Genomic DNA, 22,801 nt, shown 5'->3' on the forward strand with positions numbered 1-22,801 from the left:
TGATGTGCTGCTCTTTTCTCAGCAGAACTTTTGCTATTGAATATGGTCTGTTTCTTAGCAATCTAAGTCCATTAGCATTCGTGTCAGATGATTACGATCATGAGATCTGTGGGGTTTTAGGGGCAATGTCCTACCCATTGTGGGACTGACCGATCAAATGGTGATTGATAGTGTTGTGCAGAAGAAACAAGTGTTTCAAGTTTAAAAAATATGATTTCCCTATATAAATTCTATACTTGCGACTAGGATGTGATTAGATAAGTTGATATTCTTTAACCAGTTGGATTGCAGGTGCTTATAAAGAGGACAATAGGATGGAGAGTGAAAAAATCTTTGAAATTGTGAGCAGTGGGGAGGAGAAACCCCATCATAGTGAATGCTTCAATCCTGAATCTGGTAATTCAGTTGTCCAATAGAAAATCAATGGGTAGCTTTTCTCCTTGTAACCTGAAATGAAAAAACAAAAAAAATACATTTGCTCTGTTACAGGTGAAACCCTGTCCATCTTCTAAAACTTAGAACTCCACCACCTTCAGAAACAGCCATCCCAATTCCAGTCCTCCCACCCTCCCCAATACCTCTGTAATAAAGCCTCCATTCATCGTCACCGTCCATCCGAACCAGACAAGGAGACCCAACTCCTTCATTATCCCATCCCTTCTCTTGTGGCATTAAGACTGCTTCTCCACCTCCACAGCTCCTCCAATCCTTCAAACCATCTGAAGATTCAGCCACTCCAATACTCCTCCTCCCGTCCGCCCCAACCCCTTCATATGCCATTATATAACCTCCCTGTTTCATTGCCACAACGTGCCCGTTCATCACTCCGCCTTCATCGAAAGAACCAGTCAATCCAGCACCCATTATCTGTTGCAAACAAAGTGAAATATCAGAAACTAATCGTAACTACTTTTTAAAATTCAAACCAAAATAAAGGTTAGTTTGAAATTCTTTTCTTTGTAAGTTCAAAACATTACCTTCCCCAACTTCACCCATCTCATCCCATCTCTCGACCTTGCGATCCCAATCGAAAAACACCCATTCTCCACATCGAACGAATGGTAATACATCCGAAGATCACCGCTCCGATGATAAACGACCTTGGGTCCAGCAACGAACAGAGAATCCCACTCCCCATCAAGACCCACATCGAACAACGCCCCACTATGATGTTCCCCTTCAATTCTAGCCCAATGCCGACCATCTTGGCTGATCGCCAAACCCAGCAAAGATCTGAACCCACAATTACCACAATTATGCAGAAACTTTTCTGGGTTTTCAATGTTGAGCCTAAATTCAATCTCCTCAGGACTAAAGCCAGTGTAATAAAGCCAGTAGACCGCAGTCGAGGCTCTGACCTTGGCACTGGACATGATCAGAACATCAGAAGGTCTGATGCTTTTGGTATCAAAAGCCCACCAATCATCACTACAATTCATGACCACACCCGCGTCCCCGCTCGATCGAATGGATCCATTGCCTCTCTCCCAATGGATCCCATTGCTCGAAACCGCCAATCCGATTGAATCCGTGGCGTACGAGTTATTCCCATGGTACCACATGTACCATCGTTCCTCATCGTCGCTGAGGAATCGCTTTACTACAGGGGATCCTATTTCTCTACTGTCCCAATTGGGACCCAGATCAAACACTAGGCCTTGTGTAGAGGAGGAAGAAGAAGAGGGGGTTTTGGCAAGGGAGGGAGATGGGGGTTGGGGTTCTGAATTTGAATTTGAATTTGATTTGACCGTTGGGTTGTTGTTGTTGTTTGTGGGAAGTGTCACTGTCTATGTCTGGTTTTGTGGAGCAGTGTGTGAGGAAAGGGTGAAGGGATTTTCTACGGTTAGGGTTTGGGTAAAAAGTGAGCAGGTTTTTTGTTGGGCGAGGGAGAGATGTTGGTGTGGTGCGTTTGTGGGTGGTGGAAGATGCGAGGAGGTTAAGGGTTACTGCTGCTGTTACTGCCTCCATTGGGAAATTGGTTGAGTTTTGGGATGATGTTGTTTTTTCTGATTTTGTAGGGAGAAAAAGGGCCAAAGGAAGAAACATAAAAGAAAAAGGTGGGGGGCGGCTTTGATTTAGGAGGAAGAAAGGAATGTGGATGAGGAGTCAAAGATGGGCCGAGTTGGGCTCTGACGGGAGGACCCATAAATGTGAACCAGGGATTGATGGTCAAGGCTTAGTTCTTCAACCTAGAGGTCGAAGGTTCGGACCCAGCTTAATTACCATAAAAAATGTGAACCAATCCGGTTTCTTACTATATTGACAACTTGCTTTTGCTTGATCGTAACCGTTCAATGATGGAGGGCCCATCATTGATGAGCGACCATGCACAAATTGCACCAACTGAATGATCATAAACAGTATTAGACAAACTAAAACACAAATTGCAACCTCTCTCTCTCTCTCTCACACACACACACACGTTTGAGGTGTGAATGGCAAGTTAGAAGATTTGGGTCGTATTTGTTTGGGATTTGGAGGGAGAACTAACTATGGGTCCAAAACCGATTATTGGACTCAAATTATCGAAACCGGTTATTGGATAATTTGAGTCCAATAATCGGTTTTGGACTCTCAATCAGTTCTCAAAATCCAAAACAAATAGGGTCGGCTTCAACCCGAAAAAGTCGGGTAGGGTTGGGTGTCTTTCGAGTTCGGTTTTTCTAACCTGGTTGAGTTCAGGTCGGGTTTAGGTTGAGGGTTTGGGCAACCCGACCCAAGTAATACCCGACATTTTTATTTATTTATTTTTAGTTTTTAGTAAGCTTAAAAACTCGGGTTGGAACTCAGGCCGGGTTTAGGTTGGGGTTGGAAAAAGGGTTCCTCGGGTTGGGTTGGGTTGGGTTGGGTTGGGTTGATCCGCTGCAACTCATCGGGTTCGGGTTGAGTAAATGGTTCCTCGGGTCGGGTTCGCGTTGGCCCCAACCCGACCTGAGTTGCACCCCTAGAATAGTTAGAGATAGGCCTAGAGAGATGGGCTTGTCTATGTAGCCACACATTTAAAAAGCCCAGTAGCAATGGAGTGGTACTTTTGTGATTCGTCGAACTTTTTTGTCTTTTATGTTTTATTATCTCTCCTCTAGATGAAAAAGACTCTTGTTCTCGTGTGTCCCAAGATAAGAAGAAGAAGAGTTGAACATAGAAGAGGAATTTAGGGTTTGGGGAAGTGATGGGGAAGGATTCCAAGGCAAAAGAATCATCATCAGGGAAAGGAAAAGGAAAGCAATCGAGTGGGGGCGATGAGAATGCTTCAAAGGGTAAAGGGAAATCTGGCAAGGCAGCAGATGGTCTTGGTACCTGTACTTATGTTAAAGGTTTTCTCTTCTCTCATTCTATCTATTTTTTCATAGATTATTTTCCTTCTTTTTGAATTGGGTTTTCGTTAAAGTAAGTGTTTTTTGTGCTTTTTTGGTGGTAGAAATCTATGTAGTATTACTAGTTGTTTGTTTTGTTTATATAATTCTCTGGACCTCTAATGCATATCTTTCTTGATTTTAGGGTAAATGTCTCACTAGGGTTGGAATCTATTCTCCTCATGTATTTTCTTACTTTGTTGCTCTATGTGATTAATAAGCTTTACCATAACTGTGAAAAAGAATTGAAATTTCATCGTTTGTCTAAGGAAGATCCTTCAGATTTCTTGTTGTAAATTATTCTCTCAGTCAAAATTCCCTAAAAAGGCACATGGGAGATGTTAAAGGTTGTAAATCTGAGGAGGTACGGAATCTCTTAGAAAAACTTCCATTTCTCGTTGATGGATGGACGGCCTTATTGTTCAATGGGAGAAACGTAGCATTGTGTCACTTTAGATAACAAACATGGTCTTCAATTCTTCATATTCCAAGTGTAGGATTGGAAGAGCATTCAAAATGTCAATGGCCAAAGGCCATAGAACCCATCTCTGTACTTGGAAGGATGGTACATATTATTCCATTTAGAGGGCGTAGCATAATATTTCTAGGGTAATGGAATATACTGCTGAGAAAGCAAAAGGTGTATGTGGCATTCTATCACTTCTATGGTGAAGGATCCAACATGCTGGCAAAATGCAGGGCCCTCCTTGATTGGTTAAGACTTTGTAAGTCTCTGAATATAAAACCCCTTGAAGTAGGATTAGACAACAAAGTTCTAGTGGAAATGGTCCTAAACAAAGTTACGCCTCCATGAATCATCCAATACTTCTGGTCGGAAATTATCTGCCTTATGTAAGAGCTCGCTCCCACTATTACTTATGCATTCCACCCACTTTAGATAGATATACTCTTTTTATTTTAAGTTTTTTGCATTGGTTATTACAATTCCTCAGGAGCTGTAGCAGCCAAGAATTCTAAAATAGAAGGCATGCATGTATCTATCAAAACAAGGGTGTATCTATCAAAATTGGTATTTAGCTCAACTTTGGCAGATCAAGCGTGGGAAATCCAGGGGCTTCGAGGGTCGGGGGCTTCTGCGAGAGTCATATGGCACCACCAAGTGGGGTTTTTCCTGTCCATTGGGTAGCTCGGATTCGACCAGTGTTGATGTGCTGGGTCTGTTTTCAAGCTTGCATTTTATGGAGGAGGCGGATCTTTATTTTCTCATAGTTGAGGGAGACTCCCTCAGTGTAATCCGATGGATCAAGTCTGTATTTTCCTAACCTTGGAAATTGGTGGATGCGGTAGAAGAGATTTTGGACAGGATTGAGGGTTGCTCGATCAACTTACATCATGTTTGGAGGTAGATGGGCTGACTAGGACCGGGCTGGATAGAGCATCGTTGGAGTTTTTTGAAGGAAAAAAGGAGAAAACATTCACACCCCACTACTTCTATTGAATTAGAGTGGTTACTAAAATGTAAGAGTGGCACTAATGAATGGCACTTTGGCAATCCCAAAGTTTCCCTGCGTAAACATAAACACACATTGCCTAAAAGAAAAGAAAAAAAAAACATTAACACACCATACAAGGGTAACTCCACCATTTTGTGACACTCCTCATGTCATAACAATGCTATATTTTGTCCCTAACTTGGAAAGAATATTCTGGGATGAAGCTCTTTCCTTGTCTTTTGTAAATGTCAACCAACTATCCTCCAGAATAAACGTAAGAAGGGGTAACCAAACTTGGTGCCACCTTCTCCCTGATGTAGCAATAATCTACAATGTGGCTGGTCCTCTCATAGGAGATCAGATTAGATGCAATGCAGATTTACTTATCAAAGTAACAGTTATAGAAGGATCGCCCTTCTTGGATGTTACGTACCGGGTTGTCCAGGATGCCATATCTAATACCACTTAGCCATCTCTAGCACCAATACAAATACATGCTAAATAACAGTGTAATGATAGCTGAAGTCTTTATCTCTTTCGGGCATTTGTCAATCTTAATATGATCTAAGAATTTATGTATGTTTTTTATCTTCCCTTTGTTTAGCATTCCCAATATGGTAAAACCAGAGAAACTATTTAGACTAGGGAGGATATAATATCCTTCAGGGGTTGCTATTGAGCAGAACCTTACAGCATCACATAAGAATTAACTATTTCACAGGTTATGTGCTGCTAATACATTTTGATTTTGTCCTTTTTTCTGCACTTTGTTTCAGCAAGACACATCTTATGTGAGAAACAAGGGAAGATCAATGAAGCATACAAGAAGCTGGAAGATGGTTGGCTAAGCAATGGAGACAAGGTTCCTCCTGCAGAGTTTGCAAAGGTAAATGTCAGACTCAACAATCTTGCAAGTTTCAACTCCTTCATTCATTAATGATCTCAGGGACGCATCCAACATCTATTTGGAGCTTTAATGTGCATGACAGAAAATACTATCTGAATACTTGATTTTGGAGTGTACAGTAGTCAAGAACCCAGCTGAATCTTCTTGGACTCGATCAAGACACCAATCAAGTCAAAAATGAAAATCAATGCAGAAACTGGAATCACTGTGATTGTCTTCCATTTGCATGTACATTAATTGATGACTAAGGCCATATTATTATTTTAATTCTTTCAAGTACTTCATATTGTAGTTGGCTTCGGAGTATTCAGAGTGTCCATCCGGAAAGAAAGGTGGGGACCTTGGATGGTTTCCTCGTGGGAAGATGGCAGGTCCCTTCCAGGATGTTGCTTTCAGCACACCAGTTGGAGCTACCAGTGCACCGTTCAAATCAACGTGAGTATTTACATTTTACTATCTCCGGTCACATTATCAGATTAGACCAGTGAGACATACTTTGTTCCTCGTGTATGTACTACTTTGTCAATGGATTGTATAACCCAGTGGCTTTTTAATGCCCTGGCTACTGACCCAAAAGCTCATGAAGAAGCCTTTATTTCACTTCCTTCCTAATGAGCTCTATGACCCAATGTAAAAATTAGCTTCCACGGTCCGCTTCCTTTGTTGTTAGCGCATGCCAAAACATTTGCTGAATCGCCTCGATGATTAATGGGCCTAATCAGCCGATCCTAGTATTTATGTGTTAATATGGCTAATGCTTTTTTCTTGTGGAAAATGATGCAGGCATGGGTACCACATAATTCTGTCCGAGGGAAGGAAAAACTGATGGAGCCCAGTTGATTGCACTCGGACGCGGGCGATCCTTATTGTGAAAAGAGTAAAAAATAATGGTGCATCTTTGTAGTTTTCGATGGAGCACAGTATTTTAATCTGGTGTCTGGGACATTAAGTTGGTAACAGTATGTTGCTCTGTGAAAGAAATGGTGGAACTTGTTTTAAGAAGTACATGTAATTCCTATTCCCATCTATGCTTTGGTGTTACATGTGTTTAAAGAGGACAACCCATTCATATTTACCATAAATGGGTAACAGGCAATATTTGGATATTATAGGGGCTAGGGAGGCATGTATGTAAAATCAAGATCACTGATTCTTTTAGAACAACAGGAGGCTTGACGGATCAAGTGAATAAGATAATCCGATCAAGTGTCCACAATGGCATTTGGCCGGAGTTATTGGTGTCATTCAGATCAGCGTAAACGAAGCACAAGTGAGGCCCAGTAAATGTCTTTCTTTCTAGCAATTTTTGCTTTAATTAGTCCAAAGATAACAGGTACCACTCAGGATCCGAATGGCACCGTTCGTATGCCTTAACAGCAATAAAAAAAAATACTGTTTGCTTTCAGTGGTGCTAATGCCAAAATGTTTACCAATATATAAAAATACTTGTGAAGCCAGTTGTGAGAGGAGACATGAAGGGGGCAGATCATAAGAAATACTACCCCCACGCAAACAATAATAATAATAAAAATAAAGAAAGAAAAGAAAAGCCAGGTTATTATCGCGCCCCTAATCCCACGACTAGATAGAAGCAGATTCGATGTTTTTTTTTTTCTTTTTCAAGATTGCCACAAGAAATTTAAAATTCAGAGATTTAGAAAAAAAAAATGCAGGAAAATGTCAGTGAACCTAAAATGGTAATCAAAGCATAAACTCGATCAACTCAACAAAGCTTTTGTCCCAAACTAGTTGAGGTCGGCTAAATGGATCCTTTAGAAAAAATTCATGAAAGTAAAAAATATACCCGGCTCTAATCCTGGTTCTAGTTGGGTTCTTCTACGTGGATCATTTTCTTCCATTCTATCATATCCAAGGTCATGTTCTCTATTATGTTCCTAGCTATCAAGTCTTTCCTCAATGTTTCTACCCAAGTTGTTTTCGGTCTGCCCCTACCTCTTTTTACTCCATCAATTTGGCACGAGTCGTCTCTTCTCACCGGAGTATCCAAAGGCCTACGTTGGATATGTCCAAATCATCTTAAGCGGTGCTCTCTCACCTTCTCCTCAATTAGAACCACCCCCACCTTTTTACGAATGTTCATTTTTAATTCTATCTAGCCTTGTGTGGTCGCACATCCATCAACATCTCCGCTACACTCATCTTATGCACATGCTGCTTCTTGGTAGCCCCACATTCTGAGCCATACAACATGGCTGGCCTCACAGCTGTCTTATAAAGCTTTCCCTTCAACTTGGTAGGAATTTTACGGCCACACAGAACTCCTGAGGCAAGCTTCCACTTCATCAACCAACCTGCTCGTATTCTATGGTTAACATCATCTTCAATCTCTCATTTATGTAGAATTGAACCAAGATAGCGAAAGATATCCTTCTTAGGTACCTCCTATCCAGTCATATTTACTACATCCTCGTCCAGCCTCCTTACATTACTAAAGTTGTATTCCATATATTTTGTCTTAGTCCTACTCAGTCTAAAACCTTTAGATTCCAAAGTAGTTCTCCGTAACTCTAATTTAGCATTTACTACTGTTTTGGTTTCGTCGATTAATACTATGCCATCTGCAAATAACATACACCACGGCACCTCATCCTCGCTGGATACCCATCCATAACTAGCGTAAAAACATAAACGAGATCATTGAAATATAAAAAAAAACATTTGGGTGATAGATATAAATAGTGTGTACTTGCGCACACGAGAGAGAGAGAGAGAGAGAGAGAGAGAGAGAGAGAGAGAGAGAGAGGGGATGTAACTTAACAAAATCGGATGTAATAAGTGTTCTTAACAAAATCTCCAGAAAGTGTTGGATATTATTAGCCCTCAGAGAGAGCTCACTCAGCAATACCAATAAGATTTTTGTGCAGGGGTGTGCAAAACAAGGATACAATTATCAGATGGAGTATCCAACCAAGAGTTACTTCGCCTTATAGTTATCAATCAGATCAAGGCTTGTAAGAACATAGGGCAAGACTAGAAAAGTAAATCCGCGACTAAAATTTACCAGCCACCACGACGTCCACCTCCACCGCCACCGAGTCTTTCTTGCATCTCTATGTCTTTGTCTTCTCTCATCTTCTTGACAATCTCAAGTATCTTGGGATTGGTGAATCGGTCACGAACAAATTTCCTTTCCTCGGCCTGTATCTCCTTGATGGCACTCGGAAATGGGTTTGGAGGTAGCTTCTTCCCTTGTAGACGTGCAATCTGTTTCAGCCGAATGTACGCCTTCTTCTTTGCCTTCTTTTCCGCTCGATATTCCATCTGCACCAAACACGCAATACATTGTGACAGCAAAAAAATTGTGGAGTGAAAGGTAACTAAGGTTCGTGATTCATTTCAAGTGTCATAAAGAATCCACGATTCACTAAAAAAAATATACTATCACATGGAAGGTAATGGCAATGCAGAGAGACCTATGTCTTGGCACAAAACGTGATAAAATAACTGCAAAGATGGATAATACATACATCAGCTACAGCCATGGCTTCCTCTTCACTGACTCCCTGCTCTTTTAACTCGAGCACACGCCAGCCAAAAATCCGGGCCGGAGGAGGATCAAAACCACTAAACCTGTTGAATTAAAGCAAAAATAATTAGCATCTCCATAGACAATCCATATTCAATGGCCAAAGATAATAAATCAGCATGTGAGCAATTATTCAAAGCCTAATAAAAAAAGAAAAGAAGAGTATAATCTCCTTCGAGATATACGTAAACTTTTGAGCAACAACGAAACACTGAATACAACCAACAACTTAAAGAGTCTTTTTTGCATCCGAAATTGTGGCAGTTCTTAAATTGAAGAAAACACCAATAAATTTGGGGAGATGATATTTTCACTCCCCCTACATTACGTGCATGCTCCCCTTGTAACGTGATTTGACGTCAAAGAGCGTTAAAGTTGCCCACTTTTCACGTCAAATCACGCTATAAGGGGAGCGTGCGCGTAATGCAGGGGGGAGTGAAAATATCATCGCCCTAAATTTGAGCCTAGCCAATAAACCCAAAGGATATATTGATGTCTCTCAAATGGAAAGATTCTACCATTTGTTTCTCTTACAACTGATTCTCAACAATAAAAAAACAACCAATGTCTTTCTATTTTAACCAAAATAAACATTCTAAACTTATACTGCACAGAATATCCCCTATAATACTCTCAATTCAGAATGTTCAAGTTATCAAGTTGATAATGCTGCCGCCCATCCTAAGAGAGAGAATTGTGTTTTCAAAGACATGGTTGATGCTTATGAGGTGTAGGGGTGTATGTGTATTAGGAAATCAGGTTATAAGACTAAATTAAAATCAAACATGTGATTAACTTGTCAATATGTCCCTCAGATCCATGTGTTCTAAAGGCCTTTTTGCTCAATAGAAACCTTTTAGGAACATGTCACAATGGGATGTGAATTTAACAAGCCATTAGATGAAGATTTAAAGCTTCTGGCAACTCACTCATTTCCAATGTGCTTTTACGCACATAATATTGTATGTCCAAAGCATGCAGTAGACCTCGGTATTGGAAAAACAACTAATTCCATGGAGTTCATATTTTTTAAGGAAAATTTTTTATGGCAATAGATTATGACATAGTTGAATTAACAATAGGTCTCAAGAGCTTCAATGCACCACGACCTAGATTTTGTAGACTTAGGGATTTAGAAATAATCTCTTTGATTAGAAATAATGTTGTTGATTTCTCCTAATGAGAAGTTCAATGGATTTTGGTTTAATAGGATCTAACAAGTGGGAGTTGATCAACAGACGGAAATAGAAAATACGAATCGATTCAACTAGTATAACTAAGAAGATTCTTTACTTGCAGGACCTTGGTGTAGACGTGGAAGATTTGCAATTATTAGGGAAACTTTCTTATGCGATGAAGCTGATAAAGTTCAATAATATGAGATTTTATACGGTGTAAGCCCTTATAGTCCCTTATTTTTCAAAAAGTACTGCACGGACCACACCATAGGATGATCCAAACCGTCCATGTGATGGGCTATAACGTAAATAGGTTGTGCTTAAAAAATCATTTCTATAGGATGATCCCAACCCTCCGGTCTATAGATGAACTGCATATTATGGAAACCTCTATAGATCGGAGGGCTAGAATCATCCTATGGGAATGATTTTTTGGGCACAACCTATATACGTTATGGCCCATCACATGGACGGTTTGGATCATCCTATGGTGTGGTCCATACAGTACTTTTTGAAAAATAAGGGACTATACGGGCTTACACCACATAAAATCTCCAATAATACTACGCGTGAAAGTGAAACAATGGTGATGAATATGCCTCTCATTATTTTTTTAATCAAATAGATGTTTGGATTAAGCAATTAAATAATTGTGCCTATTAACATGGTCAAACATTCAGAGGTCAATAAAGAATGAGCTTTCCTTATTGAGTTTTGGAAAAGCCTGCTTTGATCATCCGTTGACCATATTTATTGTCATCGTATCTCTCTCTCTTCTGTTTTTTTTTAATGATTATCGTCTTCTCTTTATAGAATTGTTTCTAAAGATCTATTGGACTATTTGTGTGTGAGTTCAGTTCTCTAGCAAGCTTTCTACTTTTGGTGTATTCCAAGTAGTTTACATACATAAATCTTAAATTGGTTAAAAGAGTACTATGTCAATGTTCATCAACTTGATGACCAAGTCAACGTAGTTGACTGGGCAAGTAAATAACCAAGTCTATTTTTAAATGAACCTTGTGATAGTTGTAGAGAAGCAAAGATTTTCATGTGATAGAAGCTGTAAACAGAGATCCTCTCTGTGTGGAGCAATCTCTGGGGCACCCAACATGTTTTTCTTCTTCGTTAATGGAGTTTTTTTACTGTTCAAAGAAAATTTTCCTGTCCAATTTTATGTAGAAAATTAAATAAAGAATGTAAAGGAGACAGAAAAACAAAATGAAAAGGAAATAAATATCAAAGAAAGCAATACCTAATAGCGTCTTCATATTTAGAATCCGGATGCTTTTGAAAAAACTTTTTGATATAGACATCCTCGGGAAGAGTGATTGGCTCAAATTTACCATCAGTACGGGGAAACGACACTGGAGGTGCCCTGTGCAATTCAATCAACTGTCAGTAGTATCAAACCAACTATACACATGGAAAACTAACTTGTGATACTCAAGCTAAAGTGGAAAGTATATTTCACTAATCAAAACCATCTTACAAATAGTCTTCATGCAAGTGAACACCATAAGAATCCAAAATTAGTTAGCAGAGTCTATAACTGAAGTGCAGACAACCTTTCGAGGACATTGATAAAATCATGGTGACCCCAATTAACATGACAAGAAAATAGACTCCTTTATCTACGTTTGCAAAAAGATTTGACTATTCATTTTTAACAGTCCCAATTGACTTTCAATTATAAGGAGAAACCAATCTATTTGTCTCTGTCTACCAAACCATGATAGTCATAATAAACTAAAAAAACAAGAAATTGGTACAATATTTCAAGATATTGCGTTCCTGTACCCTAGTAGAAAGATTCAACCAATTTCCACTTACTTCCAACTTCCAACTTCCTTTCTAAGAAGGAAAAGCCCATCTCATTGTTCTCTATCAAAGCCATAATAGAACATTTTAAGATTCATAAATCAAGAAAGATATGTGTTACTTACAAATTTAACCTGTCTACGTTCTTCAATTACTTACTTACCTTTCTCTACCCAAAGAGAAACATTTTTACCATTCATTCCCATTAATCTTGACTGATTTTTCAAAAATAAGTATAAACCAATCTAACATTTCTCTATCATGATAGAAATAAACATTCTAAACCTCAAATAAATCAAGAAACTGGTCTTCGCCTGTTTCACAGACACTTTGGAGGTAGTTTACGGGTGGAAGGGGCTTCTAATGCAATTGCCCGGACTCTTTGCTTAAGTAGGCAATTAGCTCATATTATTGATGAGATCCTTAAGTTATGTAGAGGGCATGCTATCACTTTTCACATATTGCTAGAGCCGCTAATGAGGTTGCTGACATGTTAGCAAGAGAGGATGTAAATGGATCTGAACTTTAGCCAATCAACCTCTGCCACTCATGTAAATACTTTCAATAAATTTTGATGTTATCACTCGAAAAAGAAACTTTTCAAGATGTAAATGGATCTGAACTTTTGCCAATCAACCTCTGCCACTCATGTAAATACTTTCAATAAATTTTGATGTTATCACTCGAAAACGAAACTTTTCAAGATTTTAATACAGCAACTTCATTATTGTTGTTATTATTATTATTATTATCTGAATGGTGAAGCTTTATTAATAATGAAAAGGAAAACCTCGACTGAGCTAGCCTAGTCAAGGGCAACATCCAAACAAAAGCAAAAGATAAAGCAAACCCCTTAAGGAGGAAGGTGATCACACACCTCAAAATCCCCTCTATCCACACGGATCGAGCTAACTGATCTTCCTTACTATAGTTGAGAAGAGGACATGTTAAAATGGTGTCCAATGTCCCTCCACCATATCCAAGATCTCCTCCATGGCTTCAGCAAATCTCCATGGAAACTCGTTCTCCTCCTTTCGCCCAACGAATGGCATTGAGCAAGTCCCCTTCCACCATCATTGTGTCAAGGAGGGAGGGGTCTACACGACAAATCCCTCTCAAAAGAGCCACAACTTCCATCTCATTTGAATCAGTCTCACCTGTCATTCCAAAGTACGTCCATCTGACGACACTCAGGGATGCGAAGAAGGGCATAAATAGCAGCAAGGCACGGATTACCTTCATTATTCACTTACCTCTCTCTAGCTTGGGTTCCTAAATAAATTCTGGGTTAAAAAAAGGAAGCTACCCATCCTGTTTTATATCAAAGCCATGAGAAACAATGAAATCAAGGAAACAATAAAATAAAAAACCAGGTCAAATTTCTTCTACTTCCTATTAATTTACCTTACGGATTATCATTTACCATCTTCCACCTCACTAGAAACATTCATTTAAACAATTAGAAACATTCATATCAAGAAGCTTCCAACATTTTCCAATGGTTTCGATACTTCTACCATCACCATTCATTATCTTTCCCTGACCAAGTAGAAAAACTTGACAATTCGTTTCTCTTGGTTCCAACTTACTGTCAATAATAAGAATAGTACATCTAGTCATTCTCGAGTAAGACGGCGAGAAACTTTCTAAAGCTCAAACATATCAAGAAACTGCCAACATTTTCCATAACAGCAATCTATTACATGTATCATCTTTCACAGCTAGACTAAGCTATTTAACAAAAGTACTATAAAGAAATCAATATTGATCAACAAGACTAGCCCATTAAGAAAAGACAGACTCTCTCTATTATAACAATGATTCATGATTCAATCGTTAGCCTTAATTGTGGCAATAATATTAGTCAAAACTGTTAATCCCAACAAGAAGCAGATCCCTTTGTCCACCTTAGTAGAAAGAAAAGTTGACTCATTTTCAATACTAAAAGAACACCCATCAGTGTTTCTCTATCCAGACCAAGACAGATGGTCTAAATTATGATAAACACAAATACTTGTCAAAGTTTTCATGGTCTCAATCCACCTGCGGTCTTCATTTTCCATTGGATAAATAAATTCAAATGGTGAAAATGCTATGCCATTAGCATGGGTCCTATCATAATTTGCACAGTTGATCCTTTTTTCAAAGTTCTTGGGCCAAGTGGCAGAGAAATAAGCAAGGGTTTCTGTAGCCAGAGATTACTTCGATAAAGGGTTTCCTAAGTATTACAAATCTTGGGAAACAAGTTTCCTAGTTCATTTTCTTTTTTGAGAAGAGCTGGAGAATTAAAACTGATGTAAAGGGAAAGAACTTAACTTAAGCTTGGATGTGAAAAAAGATTGACTCAAAGTCAAAACTGAACCAGATGACTTTGAGTGAATAGATTAAAGTATTAAACCAAGACTTAAAGAGGAATACTATGCTGAAAGAATGAATGAAGATTAAAAAAACTTAGGATTAGGAACATATAAAACTAAAGAATGACAAATGACTCAAAATGAAGTAAAAATTTCATGAAATGTTCAAGATTGGGAGACGGGGCAAGGGAAAAACACATGAAAATTCAGAGCATTGAATGGAAAAAGAGGAATTTAAATAAGGAAGCTTTCGCAATTAGAATGTAATCATAGAAGCAAGATTGAAAACTTGCTTTTTCATCTTGAAAAAAATCCTCAAACTCGTCCTTGGAATCCGCAACAAAGTTCAAAACAACAAGGGTGAAAAATTCTCAAATAGAAGACAGGTAAAAGAGCATATGGTGTAGAGAGAGAGGAACATACTCTTCCATGGCTTTTAGCCATACGGGCTTGGCCTTGGCAAGACCCTTCACCAGCTTCCGAGTCTTCGTAAGCAGATCTCCCCGCATGAAAGACATCTCTCTCTCTCTCTCTCACACTCACTCAATTAAACCCTGGTAGTATAAACCATAGTTAGCAAAATGTGATACAGCAAAAAAAGGGAAAGGAAAAATTCGGGTTTAATGCGGTATTGGTTTTTTTTAAAAAAAGTAGTAAAAAAATGGAAAAAAAAAAAAAAAGGGATTCAAAAAAAGGGGTTAGTCTGGATAAATGTGTCAACATATCTCAGTAGATCTCATCTCAGTATATGTAAAAGTAACACCAAATTCTTCTACTAAATTGTAGCAACGAATCTGCTAAATTGTTATCCAAAAGAATCAAATGTATAACCTAGAACAGAAGCAGTACCAAAAACTCAAGAAAGCATGATGGTAAATGATGATAAAAATTTTGAGAGAAAATAAGAGAAAACCCAAAATCTCAGAGTTAATTTTCTCACATTCTACAAAGTACAAACATCTCTTGTAACAGAGAAACGAGAAAAATCCCCTTTAGGCCCTGTTTGGATTGTAGGAATTTTATTTACAAGGACCTGAAAGGTATTATGATATTCCACTAAATAACCGATAACCATATCATTACCATTTAATTTGTGGTAACAAAAAAAAAACCCTAAGATCAAAATTTTTGGCAAGATATAGTTTTCTTGCAATCCAAACACAGCATTAAGAACAAGAAGAAGAATGAAATTGAGGGTGAGCCAGTGAATACCGGAGAAGAAGCGTGGGAAGAAGAAGGAAATTGAGGGTGAGAGAGTGAGTACCGGAGAAGAATCGTGGGATTGCGAGGATTCGGAAATGGAATTGCAGAAAAGGGTTTTCTAGGGTTTCAATTTTCAAAGAAGAAAATGAGGAATGAGGATCGACGTTTAAACTTTAGTCGTAAAGGAGACTGATATCGGCACGACCAAAAGCTCTAGCTCTTAGCAACTGCTTAAAAACGGGGAAATGACATCAGCACAACCATGTTTTAACAATTGCACAAACGCAGCTTGTCTTTTTGTTTCTAATTGGTTTGTAAGAGCATTTTGGGAATTGTAATAACCCTTGACAGCTCCTTCAATAGTAAAAGACAGGATATGTTTGTGCAATTATCAAAACATGTTTGTGCTGATATCATTTCCTTAAGAAAATGTAAGAATGGAATTCGCACCATTATCCAATCATGGTCTTTTTGGCATATAGACTTGAAGAGTAGAGGAATAAGCAGTCAACGGGGAGGAGCAACCATTGGATTTGCATGGAACTTATGTAGGAGAACAGTGGTGGGTAATGTTTGGTTGTCAACCTCGTAGAGTAGTGGTAGGGGGTGTCATCAATATCTAGTCAATTACTCATCCACTCGACTACATTGGAGGAGTCCCTTCCACCACAAACAAGACTTGAAAATATTCAAACAACAATCTAGTTTTGTACTTTTCTGCATCTTTTGAAATACCTATGATTTGTGGACACGGACAAGAGTGTCGCATGTCGGCATGGACACTCGGACACGGCAAACTCCCAAAATTTAGAAACAAGGACATGGCTAAAATAGAAGAACATATAATCAAGATTTGTGAACACGGACTTGTATGCCGAGTTTCAACACAGATACGAGTATTTGTCATGCCAAACCCTAAAAATCTAGAAATAGTGGCACGATCATACACATACATACATTTAAAGTTACTATTGTTACTAACACTTCCAATAGTACATATAAACGTGTCTAAAGGAGTGTCAACACGTGTGGATATGGGTGTCGTGTTGGACACGACACACAACACGGGTGTCCACAATAAATTCAAAGTGTTGGCTGAAACATAGTGAAATACTAAAGCCTATCAGCCATGAATGTGTCATTCTACTCTCAAAATTGTGATTTTTAATGGGTCTTAGCCCCTATCTGCCAATATTTCCAAAACTTAAAACCATCAAAAATCAATCGGTTACATCAATCAAAGAAGGGGATGATCGATCACTCTCACAAGTAGTGGAGATATTGAGTATGGATGCCTATACATTTGCAGCTCTGTACCCAATATCTCATTATATCCATGCTTGCATAAAAAGTATCTGTCCGCAAATGATCTCCTTGATGGCCTGAAAAGTGTATCTCTGTTGGAGTTTCGCAGACTCTTGCACAACACCAGATGGGTTCAAATTTAGTGCAGTGTCCAAGTTAGATTAAGAGCTGGTCTTTGAATAGGATTCATAGTCGAGGATTATTCCTTGAATAGGATTCATAGTTGAGGATTCACTCTTAGAATAGGATTCATGTTCGGGTTAGAATAGGATTCATGTTTGGGTTAGAATGGGCGTCATTGTTTGACTTGGAGTGCGAGTTATTATTTCAGTGAGATTAAGTCTGGTTTCCTATATATAGAGGAAGAAGCTCATATGTTTGCAAATGTTAAGTTTTATATTAGTTTTCTTTTTTTGGAGAAAAAGATCTTCTTCCTCTGCAATTCTTAGTTCTTCCTTTGTTTCCTTATTTTCTCTAAAGATTGTATTATTCTTGACACTTGTATTGAAAGCTCAGTTGTACATTCTGTTACAGTAACCTCTACAGTCTCACCATGAAATATTTGATTGTTCATGCCATATTTTTGGTACTGACTCAATTTGAATTATTAAAAAACTTCATTTTGATGATTACTTCTACTATTATCATGCTGTTCTTTGAGTGAAGCACTCAATTTCCCATAGACTCTGATAGTTTTATTCTTGAGCTAGACCTTCCATGCATCCAAAATCACGTCAAAGAATTGAAGGAAAGATTTTCTGGCCAAAAGGGATGGTCCTTTTTTATTATAGTGAAATTGAAGCAAATCTTGAGTGAAAAACTTTTTCAGTTACAGTTCATGGATTGGTCATGCATTGAAGTAAAGGGCTCCTTCCACTTCCTTCTAACTTTGTGTGGTGCTCTCAATTCTGACTTTTGTATTTGGTAGTCTTCTTATTGTTTTACATGGTAGATAATTCATTAACATACATTGTCAATAACTGACTCGTCTTGTTTCCCTTTTCTTTAATATATTTGGGCCTCCATGTGGTCTCTGTATAGCATTGCAACATTGGAAATTTCTTCATCCTGACAATGTCACTAGAAATTGAACTAACTAAATTGATATTTCTTGAAAATGATTCTGTTGTCTTCTTTTGCTTGTTCCATACTTCATAAATTTTTCTTCAGGCATAATAATCGAATTACTGATTTATTGTAATTTTTTGCTGATAATATGAATTCATTGCTTTTATTATACATGCACCTTGTCTCTGTCTTTTCATATCAATGTACGTTACTTTTCTTGCTTGTATTTTTCATCATTGATGGCTGCTGTTGCTAAAATAGCTCTGTTATTTGTTAAAGGTCTGCTTGTCTTCATCATGGGATCTTGTGGACTTTGATGCAGAATTTAGAATCAAAACAATTCAAAAGACTATAAGAGATATTTCAGGAAGAAAAGCAACATGAAAAATGAAAATTTGGACCCAGGTTGGGGAACCCAGACATGATTTTTTCATTCCAAAATGATCCCATCCAAAGCACTTCTATAATTATTTTTGGTGAAATTTGGGTGTTAAAGTCTCATTTTGTTGGCACCAACAGCTTTTTTTTGGGAGGATTACGGGAGGTGATTTGCTGTGATTTAAGTAGCTGAAATCTTCTTGGATTGTAGGTTTCAAGGTGACAAAAATAGCAGCAAAGTTGAATTCACTTGAAAACAATCAGATTTAATGGAAGTTCTTGTTGACTGGCTGAAATAACTCAGGTTTCTCCTAGATATGGGCATTTTTTTTGTTTTAAAATCATTGGTTTAGTTCCCTGTTTTTGTGTTTATTTTCCACATTATTTGGCCATGATCTTGAGTACTGAAATCATGGAGTAATATGGTGAAACTGAATGGCTTTTATAAGAACCAACAATATTGCATTTTTCTATTTGGAATTCGAACAATATTGCATATAAGTGACTAGAGGCATTGGTTATCTATGCATCTTGAATTTATTTGTGTTGTTAAATCACACAATTTCTTCTTTGTGACTAGCTGTTTATACCTGGAATAATTTGCATTTCCAACTGATTTGTATAGCAAAGTGACTACTCATTAATAATGAATAAATGCATAGATTTACCTATAATAGCCATTTGTCTATTCAAAACAGTTAATTTTCAGTTATATATTGACAAATCCAATTCCTTGGATGGATTAATTCCTTCCATTATCATTTAGGGGATGTTGATCCTTTCAAGTCCCATAATGACAATTTAATCACTAAAGACCATGAATCTGAACCCTATGTTAATTTTTAAGTAATTATTCAGAATGCCTGCCTTCTACGAGTTTTTAACTAAAAGATTCTTCCGCATTTTATTCAGTTCATCTGATCACAACTAAGCATATTGATAAGCAATTGAAATTTTTTACTAAATATTTGGATGGAGTATTTTGCTATTTCTTTTTCTCTCTCACATGCTTGAGTATTTTTTCCAGTGGATCTTTAGCTCAAATCAGGTAGAGCACTTGAGAAATGGGATTTAGTGCCTCGTGTCTCAAGAGGATGGTGGCTCTAATCCACCAAGATCTTAACTTTGCAATTATTTGATTTATTTTCAACACCTTGTAGTTAGTTCAAAAGTATTATCACCCTCGTTATTTCACAGGATTGCAGCCTGTTCTTTCTAGCTATGGGCATGACTTGATTCATGTTGCATACTTACGAATCTCACTGATTTTCATTAAATTGCATTACTACGAGACATAATTAATTTATCTTTCCCATGTAGTCCTATTGAACACGTACGAAATTGAAATTTGCCCATTAACATTCACTGAAAACGACAATCTAAGGGATAAGAGAGCTACTTCTACCAGAACTTGGAGACTTTTTTTCCTCAATGAAAAAGGCAGAACTTGTTAAAGGAACATACGTTGCATTTTTAATTGAATTACAGGAGATGCAAGCTCAATGTACAGAAATTTACTTGGCTTGGTTCTATAACCATAGTCCCTGTTTATGCTGTGTTTCTAGCTTCCTTTGGGCTCAACATGTCTCCTATTGATATAAAAGTTGGAGTTGTTGCTCAGTAAGTCTAGTGGCAGTGTTTAAAATTCCATATGGATCGGAGTCATTTTGAAAGTATTTGTGTAGATCTGTATATGGTAGATTCTCTGAATTGTTCTTGATAGTTTCTAAGAAAAATTTCACATGCCTGGTATATTTATAGTGGTTCATAAGCTGAAAACAAGTTGTTCACTTGAGAAATGGGGCTTAGTCCCTCGTGTCTCGACAGGATGGTGGTTCTAATCCACCAAGACCCTTAACTCTGCAATTACTTGATTCATTTTCTAACACATTGTAGTTAATCCAATATTGGTATCACCCCCTGATTCACAGGCTTGTGGCTTGTTCTCTCCAGTTTTTGGCATGACTAGCCTTTGGGAATAATATTTTTCATTTATTCTGCATCCAAAGGATGTTTATACTTGCTCACTGTATATCAAGGTGCTCCCCTGCAAGCGGCCGCAGTGTAACTGCATTAAATTCCTTCTTTCATGCGCATCCACACCCTTCCTCTAATATTTAGTCGTAGGTGTAATGATTGTGTTTTGTTATGGAGAATTAGCTTTGGAATCAACTGAATTTGTGAAGAAAGTAGCTGATGCACATCATCAAGACGAGATGTGATTCTAGGGGGAGAAAATGGCTCAAAAATGCTGAGGCAGTCGAAAAGATACATTGACATTTGGCTGTTCAGACTTTCGCTCCCCTTCTGATATTTAGTGGTAGTTATATTGGTTGTATTTTCTTATGGAGAAATTGGAATGACATAAACTGATCTGGGAAAGAAAGCAAGAGAATTGAAGATAGTAGCCGATGCACATCATCGGGAAGTGATCTGTATCAACCTTGTTCTTTGCTTATGTTTTGTATGCCATATTTGTATAGCTTCTAAAGTTGGTACCTAGATATATTCTTTAGTTTATCAAGGTAGTGCCAATTGGCCCATCTTTAAATACACTTCATTTGTGGGCTTTAAATCATCACCACAAACCTCATCTGAAACGCGAAATCAGTTGCTGAACTCTGCACTGCAATCAGATCGAGATCTTAAGAAGGCAAGGGAACTGAGTTCTTCATCTCCTTTTGAATATTTTTGGGTTAAACATTAATAGTACAGAATATGGCATTGTATCCACAATTTCACTCTTGGGACTGCAAGGAGATTGCATCAACTTTTGGGTTTGAATCCCTATGAGCAATTCAGTTTCTTGTATGGTTGAAGATTTCTGGATGAAATTAATTTAAGACTTGGTTAACAACAGGCTCTACATCTTATGTTTCTCAATAGTTCAACACCAAATTGTAATATATAGCCTTCCTGGTTAGAGTGTGATCCTCATATAGCAGCAGCGCAACCAATATGTAGATCCTTGGACTGTTTTTTTTCTTGAAAACTGGCATCAAGATCGTGTGAATCTTGGCTGTTGTTGTGGGGTTGAAGTTCATATTGCTAGTAGCAGAAGCTCAACTACTTTGGGAGAGGAATCCCTCGAAAAACCACAGCGGCTTGTGTTGGAGGTTTGCTGAACTTTCTCCATGGGAGGGCAGTTCTGAACTCACTGATTGTATTTGGGAATCCATCTCATGTATTACAGATCCGAGGCTCATTGGATTTGATCTTGCAAATAGCAGTTCACTGAAAAACACATTGGAATCTTGGATTCCTTGCAAACCATTGAAGCTTTGGTCTTTATTCATTCTGCTTCAGTCTGCGGCATTTGGAAGGAAATTTTAAGAATGTTTGTAGAGGTTGCAAAAATAAACCACACTTGCAAAGGTAGAAGGAAATTTCAATCAAATCTTTGAAAATTTTTAGAGAGGATTTATCATTGTCACATTCTTCTACCATGAATTATTTAAATATTAATAAAAATGAGAAATTTAAAATATGAAATTTTATAATTGCCATGTTCTTCTGACTTGGATGATTACAACTTTAAAGATTAATAAAAGCCAGGCAAAAACGAATCATTGGAACTTATTAGAGAGAATTGGTTCATGAAATTCTGCTCACCATTGAGTATTCTTTTGCATCTTTCCTCAAAAGATATGAAGAAAATTGACCTGAACGTTTCTCCAATCCAACCAAATCAAATGAAATTCATTGTAGGGTTTGAATTTGGCAACATGTTTTGTTATTTTTCAATGAGTGTGTCATTTATGAAACGCGTTCTAAGATAGATTGCTTATTAGAGATACTTGCAACTGGAAGGAATTTAGACTTCCTAGTAGATGTTGATATGTCCGGAGGCAGAAGAATGAACAAATTACCTTTCCATACAATGCATGGATGAGGGAAACCATCATTAAGTGTTCTGGCATAGATTAAGCTTTCCTGTTAAGGTAATTTGAGCTACTGACCAGGTGGTCGATTGTGTATTTTGGCGAAAAGGGTAGAATACTATGAAGGATTGTGTCCAAAGCAGTAATATGTGGCATTTAGAATGTGCACAGTGGTTTACTATGTTCCTGCAACTTTTTCTGTCTTTTGCTTTGTGAGGCTTAGCTGAGCCCTATTAATAAAGTTAATGCTCACAATTCTTACTTATAAGCATGTTGGTTTTCATGATAATAACTTTATAAGAATAAGAATTGTGATCATTTTACTGCAGCCAAAGGCTATGGGAGTTCCATA

At 37.8% G+C, this 22,801-nt stretch overlaps 3 protein-coding genes across 4 annotated transcripts; 1 reads left to right on the plus strand and 2 right to left on the minus strand.

Annotated features, from left to right (window-relative positions):
- Positions 1-317: 317 nt before the first annotated feature.
- LOC143848418 (Arabinanase/levansucrase/invertase) lies at positions 318-2,095 on the minus strand. Its single transcript, XM_077357362.1, has 2 exons — positions 978-2,095; positions 318-867 (listed from the first exon to the last, which is right to left on the minus strand). The coding sequence occupies exons 1-2, from the start codon at positions 1,560-1,562 to the stop codon at positions 484-486; spliced, it is 969 nt and encodes a 322-aa protein (XP_077213477.1). The 5' UTR covers positions 1,563-2,095; the 3' UTR covers positions 318-483.
- Positions 2,096-3,093: 998 nt separating this feature from the next.
- On the plus strand, positions 3,094-6,740 carry LOC143848602 (FKBP-like peptidyl-prolyl cis-trans isomerase family protein). Its single transcript, XM_077357575.1, has 4 exons — positions 3,094-3,314; positions 5,584-5,693; positions 6,007-6,149; positions 6,498-6,740. Exons 1-4 carry the CDS (start codon positions 3,170-3,172, stop codon positions 6,538-6,540), a joined length of 441 nt encoding a protein of 146 aa, XP_077213690.1. The 5' UTR covers positions 3,094-3,169; the 3' UTR covers positions 6,541-6,740.
- Positions 6,741-8,484: 1,744 nt separating this feature from the next.
- Positions 8,485-16,033, minus strand: LOC143848752 (uncharacterized). Of its 2 annotated transcripts, none has more exons than XM_077357788.1 (5): positions 15,879-16,033; positions 15,038-15,168; positions 11,692-11,814; positions 9,203-9,305; positions 8,485-8,996 (listed from the first exon to the last, which is right to left on the minus strand). In XM_077357788.1, the coding sequence occupies exons 2-5, from the start codon at positions 15,130-15,132 to the stop codon at positions 8,733-8,735; spliced, it is 585 nt and encodes a 194-aa protein (XP_077213903.1). In that variant the 5' UTR covers positions 15,133-15,168; positions 15,879-16,033; the 3' UTR covers positions 8,485-8,732. The 2 variants fall into 2 exon arrangements, with proteins under 2 accessions (XP_077213903.1, XP_077213902.1); XM_077357787.1 differs by having other exon boundaries at positions 15,827-15,995.
- Positions 16,034-22,801: the final 6,768 nt, after the last annotated feature.

Source organism: Tasmannia lanceolata, unplaced genomic scaffold (assembly GCF_043159265.1).
Source record: "Tasmannia lanceolata isolate RefF3 unplaced genomic scaffold, GAP_Taslan_0.1 ptg000016l, whole genome shotgun sequence".
NCBI lineage: Eukaryota > Viridiplantae > Streptophyta > Magnoliopsida > Canellales > Winteraceae > Tasmannia > Tasmannia lanceolata.